The sequence below is a fragment of the Didymosphaeria variabile genome (genome assembly GCF_027946475.1).
Source record: "Didymosphaeria variabile strain IMI 356815 chromosome Unknown scaffold_10, whole genome shotgun sequence".
NCBI lineage: Eukaryota > Fungi > Ascomycota > Dothideomycetes > Pleosporales > Didymosphaeriaceae > Didymosphaeria > Didymosphaeria variabile.
The window spans coordinates 1,381,690-1,404,789 of record NW_026611629.1 but is presented as its reverse complement, the minus strand read 5'-3'; the positions used below and the strand labels follow the sequence as shown (position 1 = coordinate 1,404,789).

At 53.2% G+C, this 23,100-nt stretch overlaps 5 protein-coding genes across 5 annotated transcripts; 2 read left to right on the top strand and 3 right to left on the bottom strand.

The window, feature by feature from the left end:
• Nucleotides 1-1,030: 1,030 nt before the first annotated feature.
• On the bottom strand, nucleotides 1,031-1,596 carry N0V89_012515 (uncharacterized protein; the record flags this gene model as incomplete). The annotated part of the gene is made up of 2 exons (XM_056221236.1): nucleotides 1,031-1,253; nucleotides 1,589-1,596. The coding sequence occupies 2 exons, from the start codon at nucleotides 1,594-1,596 to the stop codon at nucleotides 1,031-1,033; spliced, it is 231 nt and encodes a 76-aa protein (XP_056065223.1).
• A 1,825-nt stretch (nucleotides 1,597-3,421) lies between these two features.
• N0V89_012514 (uncharacterized protein) lies at nucleotides 3,422-4,789 on the bottom strand (the record flags this gene model as incomplete). Its single annotated transcript, XM_056221235.1, has 3 exons — nucleotides 3,422-3,449; nucleotides 3,496-3,729; nucleotides 3,783-4,789. The coding sequence occupies 3 exons, from the start codon at nucleotides 4,787-4,789 to the stop codon at nucleotides 3,422-3,424; spliced, it is 1,269 nt and encodes a 422-aa protein (XP_056065222.1).
• Nucleotides 4,790-19,586: 14,797 nt separating this feature from the next.
• Nucleotides 19,587-21,146, top strand: N0V89_012513 (uncharacterized protein; the record flags this gene model as incomplete). The annotated part of the gene is made up of 5 exons (XM_056221234.1): nucleotides 19,587-19,750; nucleotides 19,798-20,158; nucleotides 20,212-20,740; nucleotides 20,793-20,879; nucleotides 20,941-21,146. 5 exons carry the CDS (start codon nucleotides 19,587-19,589, stop codon nucleotides 21,144-21,146), a joined length of 1,347 nt encoding a protein of 448 aa, XP_056065221.1.
• A 480-nt stretch (nucleotides 21,147-21,626) lies between these two features.
• N0V89_012512 (uncharacterized protein) lies at nucleotides 21,627-22,299 on the top strand (the record flags this gene model as incomplete). The annotated part of the gene is made up of 3 exons (XM_056221233.1): nucleotides 21,627-21,631; nucleotides 21,855-21,861; nucleotides 21,940-22,299. 3 exons carry the CDS (start codon nucleotides 21,627-21,629, stop codon nucleotides 22,297-22,299), a joined length of 372 nt encoding a protein of 123 aa, XP_056065220.1.
• A 269-nt stretch (nucleotides 22,300-22,568) lies between these two features.
• N0V89_012511 (uncharacterized protein) lies at nucleotides 22,569-23,007 on the bottom strand (the record flags this gene model as incomplete). Its single annotated transcript, XM_056221232.1, has 2 exons — nucleotides 22,569-22,888; nucleotides 22,932-23,007. The coding sequence occupies 2 exons, from the start codon at nucleotides 23,005-23,007 to the stop codon at nucleotides 22,569-22,571; spliced, it is 396 nt and encodes a 131-aa protein (XP_056065219.1).
• Between the last annotated feature and the right edge of the window lie 93 nt (nucleotides 23,008-23,100).

Here is a 23,100-nt window from a genome sequence, read left to right as displayed (position 1 = left end):
GTGGGGTTGGTTCTGTAAGTAACGCCGCGAAGTCGATATGTCTTAGACGTAGATACTTCGTACTTATGCGTCTGGGCAACATCATCTCCGTCATCTACGTCTATGTCACAAACGTATTCTTCAGCTTCCAAGCGGCGCTTCCCGTCGGCACGAACTATATGAGTAAGCCCCGCCGGAGCTACAAAGAACGGAAATGGGCAGCTGACTCCTCACAGACTACGTCAGCGCTCTCATAGGAATTTTCGTCATACTTCTCTTGGAACGTACTATATGGTTTATGGACAGCGGTTTGAAGGACCGGTAGACTTCTCCGCGCGGTGGGTCTGCATAATAGCTGACATGGAACCAGAAATTCGATGCGATTATGGAGATCGCCGAACAAGAACGAGAAGTGCACCGCTACTCACTGGACCTCAACGGTGATCACGTTATAAAAGGACGGCCAGATTCCTCTGGTCGAAAGAGAACCTCTCTTGGCTCTATTGCACGACGGAAATCTTTGGGTGAGCAGGAGAAACTAGGAAACGCCATAGGAATGCGCGAGAAGGTGGAAGCACATCCATAGTGTGGTAGAGGTTCGCACACACAGCCATCAGGAATTATATATCGGTCATACAGACCACCATTCCATCAACCACCGACTCCTGTATTGCTCATCGTGTGAATTCGCAGTCTTCACAGTTGGCATTTGCACAAATGTGTCCTGCAAAGAGAAAACAAAGGGGTTTTCTTGTAGAAGAAAGTGTTAAGGGAATTGAACTTCAGCAAAAGCATCACAGGCATCACATTTATAAGAAGAAATATGCAAGCATGATTCTATTCCTCATGGAGCCATGCCCAGTCAAATGGAGCGCACCAGGCCCGACGTGGGGTTGTCATTGGACAACTGGGAAGAGTTGCCGTACACCGTACGCCACACGGCGCTTGCGGGAGAGGGAGAGGGAGAGAACGTGGCAGGCGTGGCCGCGGCTAATTGAATGTCAGGCATGCAAAGTACGCCGATACACGAGAGGAGTGATCAAGACTTACCCTACTTCTTCTCCTGCTCCTGCTCCTGCTCCTTCTCCTTCTCCTTCTCCTGCTCCTTCTCCTGCCCCTTCTCCTTCCCCTCCTTCTCCTCTTCCTTCTTCTCCTTCTTGTTGCTGCCCTTAGCTGAGGACGGGTCATCCTCCTCAGGCGGTGGAGGCGGCGGCCGCGGCGGCCCGTAGAAGACGGCGCCCTTGCCCTCGATTAGCGAGGTGTCGTAGCCTCCCCTGCCCTAGAATACCATAAGCAAAGCTTTGAGCACGCAATGTATTGGAAGCTGCTAACCATGGCGGCGGCGGAGGCGGAAGCGGTTGTGTTTGTCTGAAATCGTAAGTCAGCTTCGAAGACGCAACAGTCCTGTGATCGAGACAAGCAAAAGGGCAGCTTGAGCTCAGATGAAGGTAGCCACATGTATACTTACTAGCTTTGGTGGTGGTGTGGGCGGCACTGTCGCAAGAGTAGGCGCGGGTGCTGGTGGTGTTGAGGATGAGAGAGAGGGAGCGACTGGCAGAGTCAAATTTTCTTTGTCAGTGTGTCGAAGCGAGGAATCAAAGCTAAATACTCCCACATTCACCTGGTGAAGCTGGAAAACCCTGGCGGCGGTCCTTGCCTGGTGACGGAACCACCTTGGCTTTTTGCCGCGCCTTCCCTGAATGACCTTCTTCACCTCACACTCAATGCCATCAAGATACCTCAACTGCCGACGCATGTGAGCAATAGTTTAGGGACGTCTTCCTCGGTATCGAGCATCCTTAATATCTGATCTTAGCACGCCTCTTTGAAATAGCTTCCCTTTTTACATTCGGAGCAACCTTCCAGGCGAACCCTTCCCCCCAGAGGACGAAAGACACCGTACGCCAGCCATTTTCCATCTTGCAAGACTACTATATGTTTGACAGAAGGCATTTTCAACGTCAAGAAAGCTCTTCAAACGCATAATTCCGCGACAAATTGATCGTCGTGTAGCCGTACCTGCAGAGGTACACCATCTCGAGACCTTACCACAGACCAGAGATCGACCGAAACATCCACATCAGTCTCCCATATCTGCGCTGCACTTAGTGGAGCTCTCGCTGCTCTGTTCCGTTGCCAAGCATAAACTTCCTTTCCACTCATAGGTACCTCAAGCTCGACTCTATTCGCTTCATTGCTGACCAGGCTACAGGAAAAATACGTGCCCCTCTTTCTGCGCTTTTCAGATAAGACACAGCTACTACAATCATTACGGATCCCACGAGACGAGAAGAGAGGTCAATCTTCCTTCAGACAGCCTGCAGAACCTCAGCACCCACAAGAGGGTCGGCTCAAGTTGAACGCACTCGACCAATTCAGCGCACTCGGTCCTGCTGGTCTATTTCCTTTCACTAGAACTCGGCATCCTGTTGAGGCCAACCCAAAGAGGGACCACGGACGGACCAGCGCCTAGTTACGGTCTTATATAATACTGGGACTTTCCTATTTTACTTCTATTGGCGGTACGCAATGCCTCCGCAGGCTGGCGAGACAAATGTATGCCAAGACTGACAAGCGGCATAGCAGCCAGGAATGCTCATGGATCGGGCGGGATTTCCTGAATTCGAAAGTAGGTGGAGCTGTCCTGACCGGTAACCTACAGTCCCTGCACGTTCAAACCATAGGCTACCTACCAGTGCGACTAAGGCATTCTCGAAACTCCGATGGGCAACGGATGGGCTTCCAATCTCTCCTCCGCTTGACGCACATGACGTTGCGTCGCAACCCGATCTCAACGAGAGAGGCGTTCTCTAAGTACTCTCAAGCACTGAGTTTGGTGGGATCCGATATGAACAGCGTCGCTTTAGCGTGCAGGAACTCGGGGACCAATTTACCGATGTGGTCTTTGTCCAGATTCTACAACCACAGCGGCTTGTGGGTACGTGTTACAGAAGGTCTAGTTCGTGTGCTCACGCCTTGCAAGTGAACAGTCATTCATGAACAATGTCGTGGCGTTGAGCCAGTCTGCATGTTCTGCCGGCTAGTGGTTCGGAAGCATGTATCCTTCAAATAAGCGAGGAGCGCCGCAACAACATGGGCGATCCACGCCATGAACAAGGCAGGCATAAACCCAACCATTTTGTTGCGAGACATACGGTATATCATTATACTCAGCGATAAAAGGCAGAGAATAGTATCAAAAATTCCACTTGAAGAAAGCCGACAGGTCTATATGAGGCCAAGCTCAAAGTCCGTTCATCCGTCATGCACCATGAATGCGAAGCTCTCGTCTAAGCGACAACAAGCAAGGCCATGTCTAAATCCACGTCAGGTGGATCATGACGATACCTGCAAGTGCTACCCATGTGCTACGCTCATATCCCTTCCATTTGTCATGCCTGTGTCACTCTGTCGTCGTGCTGCGGGATTGTGGGTCCATGCCTTAGCATGGATCGGAGTTTCTGTCCTTCCTGTTATTGTTAGCGCAGCTCACTGATCCCCGAAATTGGAACATACTTCTCCTTGTTCACATCGTAAGGCTTGTTGAGATTGAATCGCACAGCCAAATCGCGCATCAGCTGATCAACCGGCCCACGAAGCGGAAAAAGAATGGCGGAGTCAAACGTGGTGTTGACTCTATCGAAGCCAGCTGCGGTGACGCTTCCCAAAACGTTGTCGGCTTCTTCGGATAGCTTGAAGTGGCCCACTACGTGCCCGTAGATCATCCAGTCATGGTCAGTCATTGGGTACCTGAAGACAAGTCAGCGTCTGGAAGGGCATTGAAGGGATATTTGATGACTTACCAGTAAGCGAATGCGATCGAGGGGATCCATTCATCGAGCTCAGGCACTCCACCGCCGATAGGACAGACCCTGTCGAGGAACTCCTTGAATGCCTCGTACTTGTTATCCGTCCGGATCTGCTTCGCGATGGCTGAGCGAACAAGGCTGAGTGTGAGGGCTATTAACCTTCGCTGAGGCACGTCAGAGAGAATCAGTGCGCCCGACTCGCGTTCAGAGCCGATTGCAACTGAAGGGCCGGAAGGGCCACTGCTCGCTCGCTTGTGCGCGTCGATGGTACGACTGCCGCCAAGAACGAAGTTGGGTACTGCTGGCGTGATCGCGTTGCCGGATGTCGTAGAGCGGCGGACAGCACTTGGACCGCCGTCGCCATAAGCCGGAAGAGTAGCGTTGGGGTCCACAGCGGCGTTGATACTGCTCCTACTGCCTCCAGCAAGGGGCCCAGAGACCGAGGCAGACACAGCAGGGACAGAGGCCTGGGGCGTCATGGCGGCGGCCCTAGCTGACGCAGCCGCGCGCTCGGTACGGACCCAACGTTCAGCGTTGCTGTGTCCACCAGCTTCTTTCGCAAATGGCTTGGTCACTTTGCCTGACGATTGCGCCTCTGTGGGTTCTTGTGGCGGCTGGTAGAAACCCGGATAGGTATTGGGAGCCGCCGGGTAGAAGGACGCAGAGGGAGCAACACCGCCTGCGTGGAATGGTGCAGAAGAAGCCGCTGGAGGTGGACCCACGCGCGCTTCGCCAAGGCGCGAACCGATGCTTCCTATGACGGGCGAGAGGTGTGCTGTCGCGTAGCTGGGGAGCATGCGCGCGCGATTAGCGTTGACGGGCGAAGGTTTCCCAGCAGGCGTCGGCTTCTCCGTAGTAGAAGCAGGCGTCTTCGCTGAAGTCGTCTTGTCCGCAGAAGGCTGTCCCTTCGTAGAGGACGCCTTCTTGACTACAGCGGACCAAGACATCGGGTTTTTTTGCGCGGACGCGGAAGGCGAGGGGTCTGCGGGCGGCGAAGACATTATGCCTGACAATGTTAGTGGAATCTCTTGAAAGCTTATATCGGAGACTTGCCTTTGGTTGAGTGGGTGATGTTTCGAGGGGTTTGGGAGAGTGATTGCTGTGCGCGGGAATCTTGACCGGAGGCAGAAAAGGTGAGCGAAATCAAAGTTGGTTCAGGGCACAGAGGCCAGAGACTATATATACTGGAACTCTGAGAGAGCTAAGAAGCTAAGAGAGAGCACTAGGCTCAAACGGGCATTGTTTGTGAAGGAAGGTCATTGCGCCAGGCCGACAAATTGTGTATACCACGGCCTGAGCGGGCTAAACCCTTTGGGGTGGTGCTTCACCCGACTGCTGAATTAGAGCTCGCCCACTAAATGATCTCCGGCAAGTTGATCAACGTGAAAAAGTCGGAGGCGTTCAAAAGGCAGTGAAACAGACGCCGACTTACGATATCGCCAAGCCGCAAAGTGTCCATATACAAACTGTCAAATGCGGAAGGGCTGCCAGGGTTATTCTAAGGAACCTTTATGCCACTTTGGCCTGATGATAGATTTAGTCGATAGGGAACATATGAAGGCATCCTGAGCCATTCATATAGGTGAAGAGCAGATGTTTGCCTACGATTGCTGATGTCTGGTGATCAAGCATTCGAACACCTGAGCAGCACTGTGTAACAGTCTGCGTTGCCATTCCGACGTTAAGCTTGAGTATAATATAGATGATGTGTTATGGTCTAAACTTCGTTATCTTCGTTGAGTCCCCATTGATGTTCGGGCATGACACTATTCTGGCAGAGCTGTTCGCGGATCAATAGACCGAAACGATGTCATCATGTCGTGAAAAGCCCGTCTCTCGCGTCATAACGCGTCTGTGGCCGCTCAGATATTTAGTGCTGTAATTCTTCGGGTTCAAATCTCCCTCATGCTACAAAGTCGTCAATGTCTGGATGCAATGCGGGGCTTATCTATTATTTTCTTTAAGAATCCTACATCAGAATCCGTAAGGGCAAGGACCACAGGCCAGCCTTTACGGATTTTGACTTTTGTTTTTTGGTCTGTACGGTCTAGCTGGGTATAACTGTGATAATGTTCTCGTGTGGCTACTGTATTTCGTTGAGTTCGGCGGTGACGAGTTCGATCCGGCTGTCGGGCAGAGCCGGTTTTATTTCATTTTGCCCCGTGTTTTCTTCCACTTTCACCAATCAAGTTACAAGCACATCTACCATATGACGCGGCGCCAAATTTGGCATGATGAGAATACACACGTTGCCAGAGATTCAGAGATTCATCTCTAAAGCAATGTAGAGCAACGGGACGATGCTCGGGACCTTGATTCGGCGTAAGGGATGCATGCCGTGACCGAGCAGAAGAGGGTGCGCCTAAAACGATTGGTGACGCCAGAGCGCCATCCACTCGTGAAGAGGCGGTGGTAGATGCTGGATATGCTAGCTAAACATGATGGCTTCACACTCCTCCATGAAGGCATCGCAGAACAACAACACCTTTCTAGCCGCCGTCGATCTTGAGATGTCTACTAGAAGTGACAATACTTGCTTGTGAGGCATCCGCATAGCAATGAGCCTCTCAGGCATCCAGATCGAGAAGTGCCTCTCCGCAGCTGGTCATGGAGACTCGCGCCTGCCTCTGCCGGCACTTTATGCCGTTCACCTGGGTGTTTGACGTCGGCAGCCCATCGAGCCAAGGCGCTAGTGCTCTGCGAAGCGGGAGGAGATAAAAGCTGCCCTCCCCGCCTCTCACCTCCTTCCCTCCTTTCCTCATGTCTTGTCCTTACGGATTCTGAATTCCAATGGGGCGGTCCGGACCCTAGGCATCGACTAACCGGTCGGTAAGTGTTCAGCTCAGCTCATATATTCATGACTAACACGCACGTCGCAGAACCTTGTTGTTATGCCGGACCGCCCCGTCAGAGAGCAGCGACGGCCGACCTGTGGCTCGGCCGCACCGAGCCCGCAGTCTCCCAATCTCGACCGTGGACCCTTCTTCTGCTCCTGCGCCCTTACGGATTCTGAATGGCTTCGGCCTACGTGGCCGCCGTTGAGCCCACTCTGGCTGCGGCCGAGCCGGTGCGAGAAGCGCTTCCGGTGAGTCCCAGGACGCCTAGCTTTCTTGGGCAAGCAAATGCCTCACTTTCCATTGATCAATCGAAGTGTCTGACACCGCAGCAGGCCGAGGGTGGGAATGGATGTCATTCCTACGGAACGCAAGAACGAACAAGGTACGCGTTCTCCACCTTCATTCCAGGCCTTTGTCGCATTCTAACTTTGTCAGATTGATCAACAAGATGGCGTCCAATCCATAGTCGGCGGTACTCCGTTTGACAAGTCGAAATTGCAGATGCGTCGGCCAACTCCAGACAGTGACGTGCTGGCCTCGAGTGACGATGACCACGAGATCGTCGGCGGTTCTCCGTTTGACAAGTCGAAACTGCAGATGCGTCGGCCAACTCCAGACAGTGACGTGCTGGCCTCGAGTGACGATAACCACGAGATCGTCGCGCCGCCCCCGACAAGTCCGATATGACTCGCTGGGGTCACAGCTGACGACGCTTTCCCTAACATCGGACGGGTTATCACAAGATCGAATCGTGTGAGACACGAATAGCTTCATCGCCGCTATGTCCGTCAAGCCCCTCAAGGAAGCCTTGCCATTGTATACGGCTGCGCAAGATTCTCAAAGAAGCTGTCTGGTATTGCGCTGTCTTCGGAGGCCAACGGCCCTTTACTCCTTGACGCCAAGATATCGAAGCGCCAACAGGATGGTTGAAACAAGCACGTGTTACACCAGGCCGCAATCTTACTTTGTGATGAAAAGTAGTATGTCGATGTGCCTGTTCGTCTTTGGCACGGCGGAGTGAGCCAGGAAGAACTTGGAGGTGTTTTGGCCGGTTGTATATGTCATTGTCTGTAGAGCCGCAAATTACACGCATTTATATCCTTTGATCCGTGAACTGAGATACTCGTGATGAACTGGTATGGATCATTGCGAGACCTTTTCCTTCATGTGGTAGACGGCGAAAGCCTCAGCTGCGCCTCGGGCAGCCGTGCGTGACTTGCCAGGGGTAATCGATCATATACAACGGCACTGTCGTACCGGTATATCTGCTGAGGCTGGTAGACGCTGTGCCAATTTTGTAGCCGCCGAATGATGTCACGCTTGGGAGGTGGGGTCCGAGGCCGCTGAAATGACGGTGATGGCGACGCGAAGGTAGGCCCAAAAATTCATCATGCGGGAAGGCCCGGGAAACCGAGTTAACCACAGTCTGTGGCGTGTATGGTTGGTATTGTCTTTGTACTCGCTACAGGCTTTGTTTCGTGGGGACCTATTCGGGACAGTGAAACTTCCGCGCGTGGTTGAGGCGGCACCCCCTCTACACGAGTTGACACTACCCGCACTGCAGGCTTTCCCAATATATCAGCACGCCAGTTGAAGGGCGGCATCTGAGCTCTACCGAGAGGCCCATTCGAGGTAAGTGTTTCAACCACTCTGGTGACCAACCGTTCGCCAGTCCATTGCTTAAATGAGCGTGCCGATTGCATCTAAAGCCGAGGTTGGTTGAAAATACCCAGTGTGACTCTCCTCTAGCTTTCTGCTAATCGTGTTCTTCGTCCAGAAATCGGAGCACCTGTAAAACTACCCGCACGATCCCGCTTCCCCGCGACCGCCGACGATACGACCAGCTGGGGACGCAACGTTCAGCGACGTGAGAAGATAAACAGGATGGGAACAACAATGAGTGACGGGGAACAGGGAGCTGGAGGAGAGGAATTGTCGGAGCCAGCATACACAGCGGCAACAGCAGGAGCGGCGGCAGCCCGATACGAAGCTGCGGGCGGCTTCATTGCTCAATGTCAGTCCCCCATGCTTGCGCAACCTAACAGCCCGCATGCGAGCCATGAAAACGTTCCGTGGTCACTCCATTGATACGGGCGCAGTTGTTGGCGATCCCATTCCGTCCCAGTACGTTTCTACGCGCCATTGGCTTAAGCCATGCGCATTTCGATCCCTCGATGCCTCTGGGTTCAGGGGTATAATGCCAGCATACTGACAAGCATGTCCCAGAGCGCCAGCTCGCATTTCAACATGGGGGTCTCAGCAACGGGCGAAACTAAGACGGCGACCTTGCTCCCTCCGCATTATTGCGACACACTGAGTCCCATTACAACCAACGAGTCCTCACGCAGGTCGAGCCGTTGTGCGTGTTCCCGCGACCCCGAAGCTGATACCGAAGAGCTGTCTACACTGGCGGTGGAATTTCGAATAGGCCGGACAGGTAGAGATGAGCAGCGTGACGGAGGGTCCATATCGTACACAAGGCCTTGCCACGCTCGCACGATTCGACGCGAGGTGAGCCCCGATACAACTGTGGCTATGGCTATGGCGACGCATTGAAGGAGAGCCGCGGCGTCACGGTAGACCACCGGCAGTGCAGCGCCTTCGGTGCCCGCGAGGCATGCTGTACGCTACGATGGGAAATGCTTTGGATAATGCAGATAGCCATGCTCTCAGCATAGCGTCTATGCGCGCTGTTACTCCCTTCGCGGTTCCACTCCGATTTCACCCCCGGGTGTAAGCTTGGCGCTGGGGTCACTTCGAACCAACAGACGGGCGCGGGGCCCGTGGGAAAACACCAGCACAGCTTTCTTCGACGCCGAAATTACGGCACGTTCGTCTCTTAACCCACCACATACCCTTCACGATGCAATCGTTATGCTCACGCCGCGGCGAGCTTCCGAAACACACGATGCAGCGACCAACTCAGCAATGGCGACCACGCGAGCCTCGAGCGCATCTCTTTCGACCTTATATGTCGGCTCATACCAAAGCAGGGTAAAGTCCTCCGCATACCCGACCTGGATGCCTCGCCATGTCCTTTGGGTTGGGGTAACTCATATGACGGAAGCTGCAGCGACTCCCATGGCCGCGGTCAACGAGGAGAACAGTGTCGTCGCCTGTTAGCCATTACATGTACGTTTACCGCAAGCCTGCTCCCACAGTTCCCGGTAGCTTTGAGGAAGCCACGCATTGCTTATGCCTTTGGATCAGAGTAGAACTCCATGGCATCTGAGATGCGCCTCGGGTTTTGGTGCAGCTTGCTGTACTTCACTTCGGCCACCTTCGGATTCGCACCGTCGCTCTCGGTCCACATACAGCGGGGAAGACAACCGACACCCTGCGGCAAAACAAGAAGCCTTGGGTAGCCACGTTACGAGTCTACCGGACGAGACTGACACAGCACGCCCATGAAACATTGACGCCCGGTCAAGAAGGTTGTGTTGACTGCCAAATGCAGCATCAAAGCCTCAATCCAGGCCCGGAATACCATGGAGACTTTCGGGAAATGGTAGCTGTAGTTTTAAGCAAGCTGTCCGCCTCGACCACTGCGAGCGGGCTTGGGTCGAACGTCGTCGCGATCCGCGTTGGCAGTCCACTACGTTCTCCATTCGCCATGGGATCGTTCTATTGGTGGAAGTCTGTGTCCGTGGCGGCAGAAGCTGGTGGGCCAACAACAGATAATTTTGATTGTCGATGCGCATGGTGAGAGGACGCGCACCGGCCTGATCCGACCCAACACGAAACGAAGACGATGGTAACATTGCTCATCCAGGCACTCATCTCGGTTCCCCCCGGTTACCCATCAGTAAGTCCGAGTCTGCATTCATCGATAGTGGCGCCACCGCTTCTATGCCATTGAACATAATGGAGCTGACCAAGTAGACCAGCATGCTCAGCTGACCTGACATTGTCGATTCGGATCCGTTCGCCGTCCTCTATTGCAGATTGATCTCTCCTATCCTCGACGCGGAGGTTTGCTACGGCATTACAAATCCAGAGCCGTTGGCTTGGGACACATCGATCTGATTGGCTTGGGAACATTTGGGACCGGGCTTCGGACGCATTGGGCGCTCCAGCAAGGGCGAGATTGCGAAGCTTTTGGACATAAGTCGTCCTATGGTTGGCTGCGTACCTGACGATGAGACCTCTTTTCCATCATTACGGCCTTGGTTTTTGGATCAACGCGTTTTATACCAAGATTATTGGGCCGACATCCAGACATAGCGAGATGTTCCTCGAAAGCGTGAGGCTATTCAAGGAAAAGACGATCGTGCCGAGAATGCAGGGTGTGGGCATCGCGACCCGTCTCTTTGATGATGGGTGCTGTCATATCATGGCACATTCCTCAGCTGGAATTCCCGGCTCGGACCTCGGTAAGCTACCGCTTCACTCCTTGTTCCATCCTTGCACTGCTTGACGTACATCCCGAATGGGAAGTCTGAACAGCCTCTTCTTGCAAGGAAGCCGGATCTCTTTTGGGAAGCTCCAGAGATCGTGGTGCAAACCCACAGAGTGCGGTTGATTCTAATATGTGTCTTCGCTTCCTGAGCACGACGTGCCGACTTTCTCAAAAGATGACGAAGACGCGTTGAGCTCTCCCTCGATACAGTCCCCGAAGGATAACCTACGATCGACATAACGACTTGACCGAAGTACAAAGCGAGCGCTTCAACCACATACAAGCTGAGCTAGCAGCAACAAGCATTCACGCCGAAGCGATGGGGATCTGATCGAGATCGGATGACAATATTGCGCCAAGGAGGCCAGGAAGAAAGACACTGCGTTCGTCCCGCTCAGCAATCACCTTCGATGGTATATGGGTGCGCCGGCTTCGTGATCCTTATAGTTGATGGCAGTACCCTGCTTCCGACACGTGTAGGACGAAAGTTCGTGCTCGAGTATGATGGGACGACATCCTTAGCGTTGACATCGTGCGCTAATAAGGGGCAGCGCTAAACACTCGGCACGCTAACTCGGCACGATGCGTTCATTCTAGGCCAACATCTCGACGTCGATGATACATCCTCAATTTCCCAGATGGCATCGCGGCGTCAATATCGGCAATGCATGTCGTACACGGCCATGGCTGAACAGCCTTGCGATAGTTGGCTACATGCTGGAAGACGAACTCTGGGGACTAGCCAGGATGGACGCGCGAATAGCTAGACGACAGCTTGCGCGAACTACACTTCAACTGTCGAAAGCAATGTTAGTCTTCGCCGGTCTTTGGGAGTAGAACTGATGCTGCGCGCTTCTGTCCATGGGGCTCTAATTTGTTGGCCTTGCGCGCATGCGTCTTGTAACATGCTGCCGCTACTCTGCGGTTGCAGACAACACACCAGCGCCAATTTTCTTTCTCAACAGTCCCTTCAAGAACTCCGGCGCACCCGAGAATGCGCGTTCCATGGTTCGCCGGACCTGGTGTCGTTGGAACTCCTAATCCATCCAGATCTGGACTTGGGCTTTCGTGGTGCTCAAATCTGGTCAGTATCTTCAACCTTTGGCAGAGTCACCTTCGATTACCACCCGGCATGGAGTCCCCTTTCTCGGGGAAGAGGCTCACGTCGCATGTTCAATTCTGTGAGATCCGCTCGATCTCGGTTGAGCAGGTCTCTTCGAATACTCATCGCCTGTGTTGTCGACCGATACACATGCAAGCCTCGCATAAACTGTGCTGCATTCTTTGTGGTGCACGTCTAAGTCAAGGCCCGCAGGCAAACGACGAGCCCGGTCAACTAATTCGGCCGATTGTTTCGACTCTTCAATTAGCGCCTTCGAGGGACGGGAATTTCCTAGCTCATCATCAACATGTAGCAACCATCTATCCGGACGCGTACTCATCTTCGGAACTTCGGGATTGAAGTGGCATCAGACATCAGGCCATGAGTCATCTAGAGGACAGGGCTTCATCAGATTCTAGCTCTCGGGACTGCGGTGTGGTTCTTCGCCGCTCATGGAGTTGGCAACAACCTTGTCCAAATCGTGCGCATCTGGATCCACGGTCAGTCTGTCGTGATCCGTAAAAACAAGAGTCTCGCCTGAGGTTACCCGCCCCCGCACAAGACATCAGCATATCTCTTAAGACCTCAGTGGACTTGGACAAAGGGGTCGACGACTGTTCAACTGTTATATCGTGGGCCTGCTTAATGATCGGAACAGGGTCGACATTGCAATGTACGATTTCGACACACTCGATCGTCGCATGCCCTGAATTTGATCCGGTTTTGAGCTTGGCGGTCTGCAACTCGAAGATGGTCAGATCCAGCTCACCATCGACGAAGGAATACCTATTACACCATGGCCGGCGAGGAGCTCTGCGGTCGTCCACTCTGTCATTCGCAGGGTTCGTCTCGATCGAGGCATAGAAGGAAATCCATATTTCTGTTCGCTCGTGAGATTCCCAATGAGAAGTACTTGGACCACATACCCGGATACAGAAGACTCGCCATTGTGAGGTTGGTGTCATAACCTCAGTATCTGAAGGTCAGTTAGTAGACGATCCAAAAAGATGCATGGCCGTGTCCATACCTCGAACGCTCCTCTGGCACTATCCAGCATTTTGTTCATGTGTCTTTTCGATTTGAAGTCATTTTCCAAGAAAACTGCAGCAACTGCTTCCTCGTGAGTCGGTCGGAAAATAGGAGATAGGACATCACCATGTCTTCTAGCGTCCAGCTTCCGAGTTTACCTGCAGGACCACCTGGGGCCATCGAAGGAGTGTCAAGAGGACTGCTCTGTTCTACCAGGACAGATATTTCATGCCGCATTCGAGCCAATTGCGCGCACGTCTATCGTTGTCAGCGCCTTGTGGTCTCAGAGGGATCACGAAACTTACATCGCACGTGGACTGAGTCGAAAAGTTTGGACATGTCTTCGAAGACGACACTGAGAAGCCTGTGGCAAAGACGAACGGCGTCCGAATACCGACATCTCACTGCAGAGCAGGCGAGCGTTGTTCAGTGTCATGACAACTTGACTCAGACCTGGTGAGCCGATGTGGACCGATTCCCGCTCGCTTGACAACAGGTTCCCTTCGGTAGTGCAAATGCCCGTGAAGCTTTGAGTTCGATCATCGCGCTTCATGCGATGCGTTTCAAGAGTGGAGCTGGCACCGTAAGCGAACTTTGCGACAACGATGGAAGATACCTAGAGGTCCCTATCACATCTACCACATCATGGACCCGAGGTCGTTCGATGAAGGCCGTATTGCATTACATCGTAGTGTGTATCCATCTGGAGGAAAGTCAATACCATTCAGCACTCGCAGGGATGGAGAAAAACCTTTCTTACCCCAACAGCAGCTCCATCTTGTTCAAAACACATCGATCACGGTCGGTCAAAGCGGATGTTCCCTTGTGTTAATTGCTGCTTATTAGCCGGAGAGGAAAGATTGTGATCAAGTTCATCTTGTGTGGGCACAGCCGACGAGTTGAACGCTATCGAGACGCTTCTGAATGCTCTTATCACATTGTCAAGGAGGTTAGCTGGCACGGAGCTCTGGCGCCTCATCGAGGATCGACCGAACTCTGTGCTGAAGTCGGGTAAAGAAGAGCTGGGGATGACCATGAAGATCAGATCGAAGAGCCCACGAAGAGCATTAGACGGACCGAGTTTGATCCAATACCGAAGAGTCGCATAGCCGGTGCTGTCGAAATCGAAGGCCGTGCCTATCGATGAAGCATTGCCACGGGAGAGCCAAGCTCTTGGGCTGAGAAGAAACCGCTCGTCGTGCTGTCGCAGCATCGAGGAGTCGGGGTTGAGCCTCGCGCTCTCCACATCGCACCACACAACACCGCCTGCCTGAACTTTGCTCCCTCTCCCTGGTGAGCGTTCTGGGCATCTCCCTTAGCCATCCTCAGATGGACACCACTGTCGGAGCGAACTCCTACGACACTACATGAGCCCATGGTCCATTCCTAGGGAGGGACTGTGCAAGTATGACCGACTGTCCTAAACATTCTAGGACCCCACAATGTTTTTGAGGCGAGTCGACGCGATGATATGCAACGACAAACGCCCAACACCAAGCAGAGCTTGAGATTTGCAGCAGTCACCTCCTGTAAGACACATGCGACGGTTCATGAAGAGTGGCGGATTTGCCGCGGCGGGTAGCATTTTGACCTGAGCAGCTTGCGCCTGAGGTTACTCCATTGCAAACAAGAGATGATGAAATGGTACGATGATGAAGATTGCGAGACTCGCGGGAAGTGTCGACTTGACTGAGATGACGAAAAGAGATAGAACCTGGAGAGAATCGAGGGAGTCCAAAGAGATTACGAAAGATGGACTTAGTCGACAAAGAAATTGTTGTATACTTCCCGTTGACGCTACCGGCCACGAGAGCATGGGCGATGACTTGGGCTCTCTGATAGACTTGGAGCAGCCAGTAGCGTCGGATGTCCGTTACCCGGGACTAGGGTTGTTGAATACTTGACGGTATGACCGCAGACGTTGGCGGTTGATGAAAGGTACGAAGCCGTCAGTGGTATTCGCGTTCGGGGGTCTTCTAGATTCCGTCTTTCCAAGCTGTGAGGATACACGCTCCCATCAGTACCCAGCGCCAACTCCGGACTCGGCTACTCACGCGGGCGCTATACATTCTTACGACGCCGTTGCTTTTGCTTACCGAAATCATTGCCTCACGGTACTCATCTGATAAGAACACATGTCCAGACAGCACGGAGATCGGGAACCTGAACCACACCGGATTGGTGGTCGATAACTTGGTATGACCGCTGTTGTTGCCCAAATACATTGGTTGGCATCGAACATTCGCTGATATTGTTCGATGTTTTGCTTTGACGGCCGCAATGCCGTTACTCTTCGCGCTTCCATAACGCACGCTCTGTCAGGAATTGCAGCTCTGAGTTCCCACAATCGCAACTGGGCTGCCCGGCACACCCAGATTTCGGGTTTCCTGAAGTCAAACAAGACATGATGCTTCTTCAGTGCCTAGGAGGATGTTGCTTTGATTCGAAGACCATGAAAAGACTGGTCGGATCGAGTGCCCTATTCCCACACTGCCAGAGATGGGACTCGCATACTTCTTTCCCAGCGCCAACTTTGGGGTAGGCACGCAAGCAGTATACATTCTTACGCTTCTTGCGCTTCGCTTACCGAAATCTTTGCCTTGTGGTACTTCGCGAAGAAACGGAGGTCCATCTTCAGACGATGAGTGAACCGGGACACAACTCCGACGTCCTGGCCGCACCCCGCTGTGGGTGGCCGCACGCTTGGCAAGAACGATGTCGATCGTGGTCTGGATCCCAGACGATAATGAGGAAGAGTCGGAATTTGTCGAGAAGAAAGTACAGTAGATGTTCGTCCCGTTCGATGGCGGTTGGGTCTCATTCGAATTAGTGGATGCCTCTGAAGCCGGTCGGACCGCTGCCTGCAACATGTTGTACGCAGTCCTCCCATGTATCGTCCGCTTCTCTACGGTCCTCGCGACCAATGGCGCGGATCGGCAACTCCGACGCTGCATGTCTAGCAGCAACCGGGACTTCGAGTGATAAGCCTGACGACCTTGTATTATCGGAGAGGTCCCTCGATGTTCTACACTTCTTTGTTCGACCGCGATACCTCGAACGGTGTTACAACATGCTACCCCGGGCCTGGAGGATATCGCTTTGCCATTCCGGTGCCGCGTTGCGATGGTTCTCTATCATTGCCGATGTATGTCTTGCAGGAAGCAAAGGGCAAATAGGCTACTCGGCAGCGTGCTAGAGTTTTCGGTATGGTGGTCCCAGAGACCATCTAGCTTGACAAGTTGTCAAAGCCCTTGGTATACCCTGGTGTACCCTGCAACGCATCTGCCTTTCAGATTGACTTGTCCGTTGTCCAGCGTGGATCTCGGTTCTTCCCTGCTGCAACCTGCATGCCATTCGCCCTAGTGTGTTGGAGGCCATGGCGATACAATTGCTCGCGCTTGATGTGCATCGAAATCGGTCGTGGTGCGATGTTTGGTGGGCGCCGCGCGGGTCACCTGTAGTACGACTCGAAGGTGTGCAGCAGTCGATACTGCGTATGGCGGGACGTTGTCATCTTCGCTCGATCGTGAGGGGATACGTGTCGATCGTACTATGGCGGGCTCAGAAGGGTGGCTACCGCCGCGGTCGCCTCTTCACTGCGGTGAAGCTACGCAACAAGAAGTTAGCCATGTTAGTGCAAGGGATGTCTTGGACGAACAGCTTATTCGAGGGAGTGGTTTGTCGCTACAGCCGGGAGCTTGACGCCATCGCTGGCGATTTGGCATCTGTTGGAGCAGCCTCGACAAACAATACGGCATTCCGTCGAAGCTGGCACAGCATGAATGTCAGTAAAGAGGTTTGCCACAGCTTGCTAGGAGTCTGGAGACTCGAGCTACATACCTGGGTAGGGTTAGGCCTTCGCTGTGAGCGGGATGGGGCTCACGGCAGTCGCGAAGGCCAAACCAACTACGCCTGGTGATGTTGGCACACCACACCAGGTGATGCAATTCTTGCAAATTGCTCGATGGGCATACCCTGGCTATGCGAGAGGCTCTGCAGCAGCCCGAAATCTCTTTTGAATCGCAGCGTACTCGATTTTGGCGGATGACTGGTCAAATGCTATTGGCTACCCGCCTACCGCCCACGATTGTGTCGCGAGGAAGCTCTACCGCACCTCCAGAAGCTATTGCCGTGGATATTATATGCCTCTGCTTACTGGAGGAGGTGCCTCGAGTCTGCGACGGCCTTTGTGTCGGTTTGAGGCAAAGGGAGGGTAACGGCGGGCTCGAGGCACGCTCCTACACCATTGTAGTCGAGGGAGGTTGTCAAAAGAGCTCGGGGTGGATGAGAAGAACATGCTCTACAAGATACAAGCAAGAAGAAGCCCGTCGGCAGTATACCGGAGGCGGCGACGGTGGTGGCCGGTGGAAGGAGGCGGGGCACCAACTATCGTGAGATTGTTTGGTGTTGTTGCTTTCCGCCGCTCGAGTCCTTCACCAGCCTACCCTCGTCCCTCCGCCGCACCACAGTCAGCGCTCCTATCGTCTTCGGACCACTCTTGAACTGTTCAGAGCCTCGATAATAGTGCCTGCATAATCTTCTCCGGTCGACTTTGGATAGAGAATGGTGGCGCCGTGGGTTCCGAAGCAGCTGAAAGCAATTGCGTAGCCGCCCCCTCACCCGCCCGGCAACCCCTCCCTATCCACGACGTCGCAGCTGGTTTGGCTACGATCTTCGGACTACTGGCAAAAGCTTCAGCGTGTCGACAATACCCTCTACAACATCGATTCTGGCTATCTATGCTGCATATATGCTGCCGCCGATGGCTCCGTAGCCTCCTCAAGAGCTGGTCTTGGCGCTAGCTCGCCGACTATGAGCGCTGTGCAGGGACGACAGTAGTACCGGTAGCCTCTTCACCGAGCTCTTCACGGCAGGGCGCGCGCTGCTACGACGACGCTCATCGCGAACGCGCGAAAGTCCTCATCCCCCGCTCGAGATCCCTGCATCGTTCTCCGCATTCTCCGCACCCTATGCCCGATACCGTACGCCATCCGCCAACCCCAGCCCCACCGGGTGCGCCCGTGGCGTCGCGTCCTCCTCACGCCCTACACACCTTCGGTGTGCTATCGATGCAACAAAGGCGCCCACGAGTAGCTTAGGAGCGATTTCTCCTTCATTGTGACGCAGCGGCTTCGGCGGGCGTGCATCCAGAGCTGCCACTTCTGGGCTTGCAAGGTGGGGGCAACAGCAAGCGAATTGGGATGCATAGAGCGAGCAGCATGAGCATACAGCAATACCTTTCCTGACGAAAAAAGGCACTCGGTGCTTGAGCAGCAAGGAGCCTCATCAAGGGCAATGCGTTATCCCAAAGCTACAGTCTCACAATCGTGGCAACGGGGAGGTCGTTCGGAAGCGCACAAACAGCATAGCAAACGTTAGGACGAGGGACGGTAATGCGCACATCGCGAGCTACGTTTGGGCACCATACGCGGCAGAGGACATCTCACATGTATGTGCACCGTCGATCGCGTCTGGTCTTCACCTCGAAGCAGACCTACTCGCGGAACGTCCTTGATTGCATGATACACGGGCGGGATGGCATCAATTTCCACGGCATGATCCCGCGCGGCGGGCCTGCTAGGGAGATATTGAGGGGCAAGCACACGACTACACCTTCGCGAAGGCGACGTATTCAGAGTAGTCTAAGCCTGGAAGCATCGGATACGAGACACGGATGGTCAACAAATCGAACATCTTCTACAAAGCGCGTTACAGACCGCAAAGGCGAAGAAGGAATCGTATTGCACAATCCAATCCGGAAGTAAAGGAGAAGCCGCGGATGTTTCTTGAGTACTCCTACCTTGAGCTTCGTGACTTCTAACTAATGAATGGCAAAAAATGGCTAATGATACAGTCTGCTTGATGTGCGCAGCAGAGAATCGCTTCGTCTATAACGAAGTGCGCCTATGCCCATCTATGATGATGTGCTCTACAACAATTTTGTGCCACAAGCCGTTCCTGCATATCTTGACTTAGTCAAACTTGGCCATGGACCCGGTTTGAAGATGGTCATGCGAGCAGCTCATCCCGGCTAGGTAGACGACTGCATGGCACCGCGCCGACTAGCTCCGGCATGCGCACGCCTATGGTCATCGTTTGAATAACCTTCACAAGGTATCGGGCATCGGGAGAATGTCCTAATCAACATGTGACATCAATATGGAAGATGGGTATAGCGGCTTCCCACAAATCGCTCGTTTACGCTTCCCCGGATCGACCATTCAGCGTGGCACGATCCCTGCTCCGGCAATATACCGACTCCACACCAAAGCGCGCGACAATACCAACCGAGTCAGTGCACCGCTCGTAGCCCAGGTTTATAAAGTCCCAATTCAGAGTTCCTCCGTTGGGCTGGAGCTATGGCAACCTATATCTAGCAACATGCGCAGCTTCACAACAAGACGGGTGTAACGCAGAACTTCGACTTCAAGATGCGTTGCTTCAGACATATCGCCACTGCTGGCGCGCTGTTTGCCTCAATAGCGAATGCGACGCTTCAAATTATTCCAGGCGCGACATGGACTGCCACGAATACTGGCAAGCACATTCAAGCCCACGGCGGTGGCATGATTAAAGTCGGGAGTACATACTATTGGTGAGCGCAGCTATATTTCTCTGATATGACGATGTTTACATTGCTAGGGTCGGCGAAGATAAGACAGACGGTTCAGCCTTCCAAAATGTCAACTGCTACAGCAGTACCAACCTGGTAGAATGGAAATACGAAGGCGCGCTCTTGTCACGAACTTCATCTGGTGACCTTGGACCGAGTCGCGTTGTCGAAAGGCCAAAGGTTATCTACAACAAGTCGACGAAGAAATACGTGCTGTGGATGCACATCGATTCGAGCAACTATGGTGAGGCCAAAGCTGGCGTCGCGACCGGCGATACTGTCTGCGGTAAATACACGTATATCGGTGCTTCGCAGCCACTGGGCTTCCAGAGTCGTGACATGGGTCTCTTCGTGGACGATGATGACAAGGCGTATCTTTTGACCGAGGATGTAAGTTTGACCAATTCTCTTCGTCTAGCACATTTTCTAACAACCACATACAGCGCGCTAACGGTCTCCGTATCGACCTCCTCTCCGACGACTACCTAAGCGTGAAGTCCGCGACGTACCTCTGGAAAGACTCCATCGAAGCCCCTGCTGTCATCAAGAAGGATGGCGTCTACTTCATGTTCGGATCCACACTCACCGGCTGGGACCCTAACGACAACAAGTACAGCACTGCGACCAACATTGCCGGCCCATGGTCGGCATGGAAGACTTTCGCCGATTCGGGTTCGAAGACCTATTCGTCGCAGACGAACTACATCCTACCCGTTGGAAACAATTTCATGTACATGGGAGATCGATGGGTTAGCTCGAATCTAATGAGAAGTACCTATGTATGGCTGCCGTTGACCATTTCGGGCACGACTGCGAGTATGAAGAATGCGGTTAATTGGGTTGTTGATGCTAGCTCTGGGTCTATGACCTCTGGGCCTAGCGAGAACACGTACGAAGGAGAATCTGCCACATTGGCTGGTGGAGCTAAGTCGGTGTCCTGCTCGGGATGCTCAGGTACGAACGCTGCAGGCTGTGAGTGCTGTCTCGATCCCTGCAAAGTTTCACCGTGACTGACAATGCACAGATATCGGCGGCTCCAGCGCCGGCGCAGTCACCTTTTCGAATGTACAAAGCTCAGCTACGACACGCACGTCGATCCGTGTCAAGTACTGTAAGTCAGCCATGCTCTCCAAGAAAGGAGTATGAGCTAGCGTAAGCTAACGTTTTGCTAGTGAACGGTGATAGCAGCCAAAGATTTGCCGATGTGAGTGTCAATGGCGGGGCTACACAGCGCATTGCTTTTATACCTGCCAGTGGTGATCCCAATTCGAGTGTTCTGAATGCGGGCCTGAAGTCTGGTACGAACACGATCAAGATCAGCACGAGTGACGGAACTTGGGGTCCGGATATCGATCGGTTGATGGTTCCGCAATCTTGATAGCATACACGTGGAATGGTATCTTGTCGGGCATTGTAACGTAAATTACGGTACGATCCGTCCTTGGCCTCGAATCTCGGCGCGTGCATCTTGTTCTATGGTTCAATTATGCTCAAAAGTGTGGAAGGTGGGATTGGCGATGAAGAATATGACTACACCCTCTATGCTAACAAGCCCCTTTCGCATTCCATGATTCCATCCCAGGCAACACCGCTCAGCAACCCACGAACGTCCACGAGCTGCTTAATAGCACTTGATAAAAATGTCGAGAGCGAAACGGCTACGAACGCTCAGTGCCGCTGTGACGAATAGGGCGACTTCGCGCTAGCCCCAAGCACATCTAGCGCGGTCCGCTGCCGTCTCTATGAACCCTCAGCGGCAGCCCGCGAGAGACCTCACAACACAAAACTCTTTTGCCGCATGCTATCTACACTCTGCAACTGCAATCTAGCATAAGGGTGCCCTCGCGCTCTGCTCATGATGGCGTCCTTTCTATCGCTTCCCGGCGAAATTCGCAACCAAATCTACGATCTAGCGCTGTTCCCGCGTCACCAGAGCGTCTCGATCAGTGTCAGCCGCCCAAAGGACCTGCTTCGCACCACCTTCAAATCTCCCATCTTCCGCCTATGCCGCACCTCACGCTACGAGGCTTTTGCGCGTTTCTGCAACATGAAGACTCTCACTTTCATGAACCTCAAGTCTTACGAGGTACGTTGTATATCATAGGCATTCTAGACTTGATTCTTTATGGTCTTCAAAGTCCCCTTTTATCAATGCCACTGAACATATGCAGGTCTTCGTAGAGTACGCCCGCACGATCGGAGACGGAGAAATCGCGGAGAGGAACCTCAAGTTCATTGCCCTCATGGTAAAAGATCTGCACATGGTAGAAGTTGATGAAGGAGTTGGACGAATCGGAGAAGTTGCGCAAAAGCTGCACTTCCTCGAAGCTGATGAAGTCTTCGCGGAATTGGGCGCGCTACAGATCGTCACCCTTTTCGTCCAATACCAGCAGCAGACAATGCTTTATGGTAACGTTGCGTGGGCCAAACTGACGCGCGACGACACGGTGGTTGGTGTCCGGTTCTCAGAGGTATCTGCTTACACTGGATTGCGTCGAGTAGCTACCTTTAGGGGGAATAAGGCTTCCTGATCATAGCCGTATTCGCCTCCAGACCTGACAGGTTAGGGTCATATTTGGACAGATCGAAAGTCTCTACATGCACCGGTTCAAACCCAAGAGTCATATACAGTTTCTTCCCCGCGTCTGATGCTTCCAAGAAGGCTGGCAGCTGTGCCTTGTCCGCCCCCTCTAATCCCCATTTCACCAGCATTCCACCTGCGCCACGTCTTTGGTGGGGAGGGTCAACTACTAGAACATGGAGGACTTGGGCAGATTAGCAAACACATTGGGAGATAGATTCACGCACACTCACAATAAAATGGTTTCGTCCCCATGAATTGCTTTCTCACTCGGTGCAGGTAGTTCATGAAGTCCTGGGCCGCGGGTCTGTCCTTCTCCTCTTCTCCGGGAACAGGTAGCATCGATTGGATCTGCTCTTCAGTACGCTCCTTTTCATTCATTCTCCACTTGGCGCATGCAATCATCTTGTCGTTCAGCTCCGTATCAACCACCTTCAAGTAACGCACGTCCGACTCGTTCGTTACACTCTTGATATGCTTTTGGATTGATTTCTCCCTGTTCTCAGGCGTCTGCTCTGCCTTTAGTAGCTTGGTAATCCCTTCGCTGGTTAGCAGAATCGCTGCTGTAGTAGAAATAATTACCGGTGTTGAACGCGGCTGTCTGTATGCGGACAAAGTCGGCGAAGTCATCGTTGGTACAGGGGCGGACTTCCAGCATTTTGACGTTCGCAAAGGTGCGCGTACTTCAAGAAACAGGTCTGATTGTTTTCTTGAGATCTCTCGTTGGGTATTATATGGTTGCAAGGTTGCA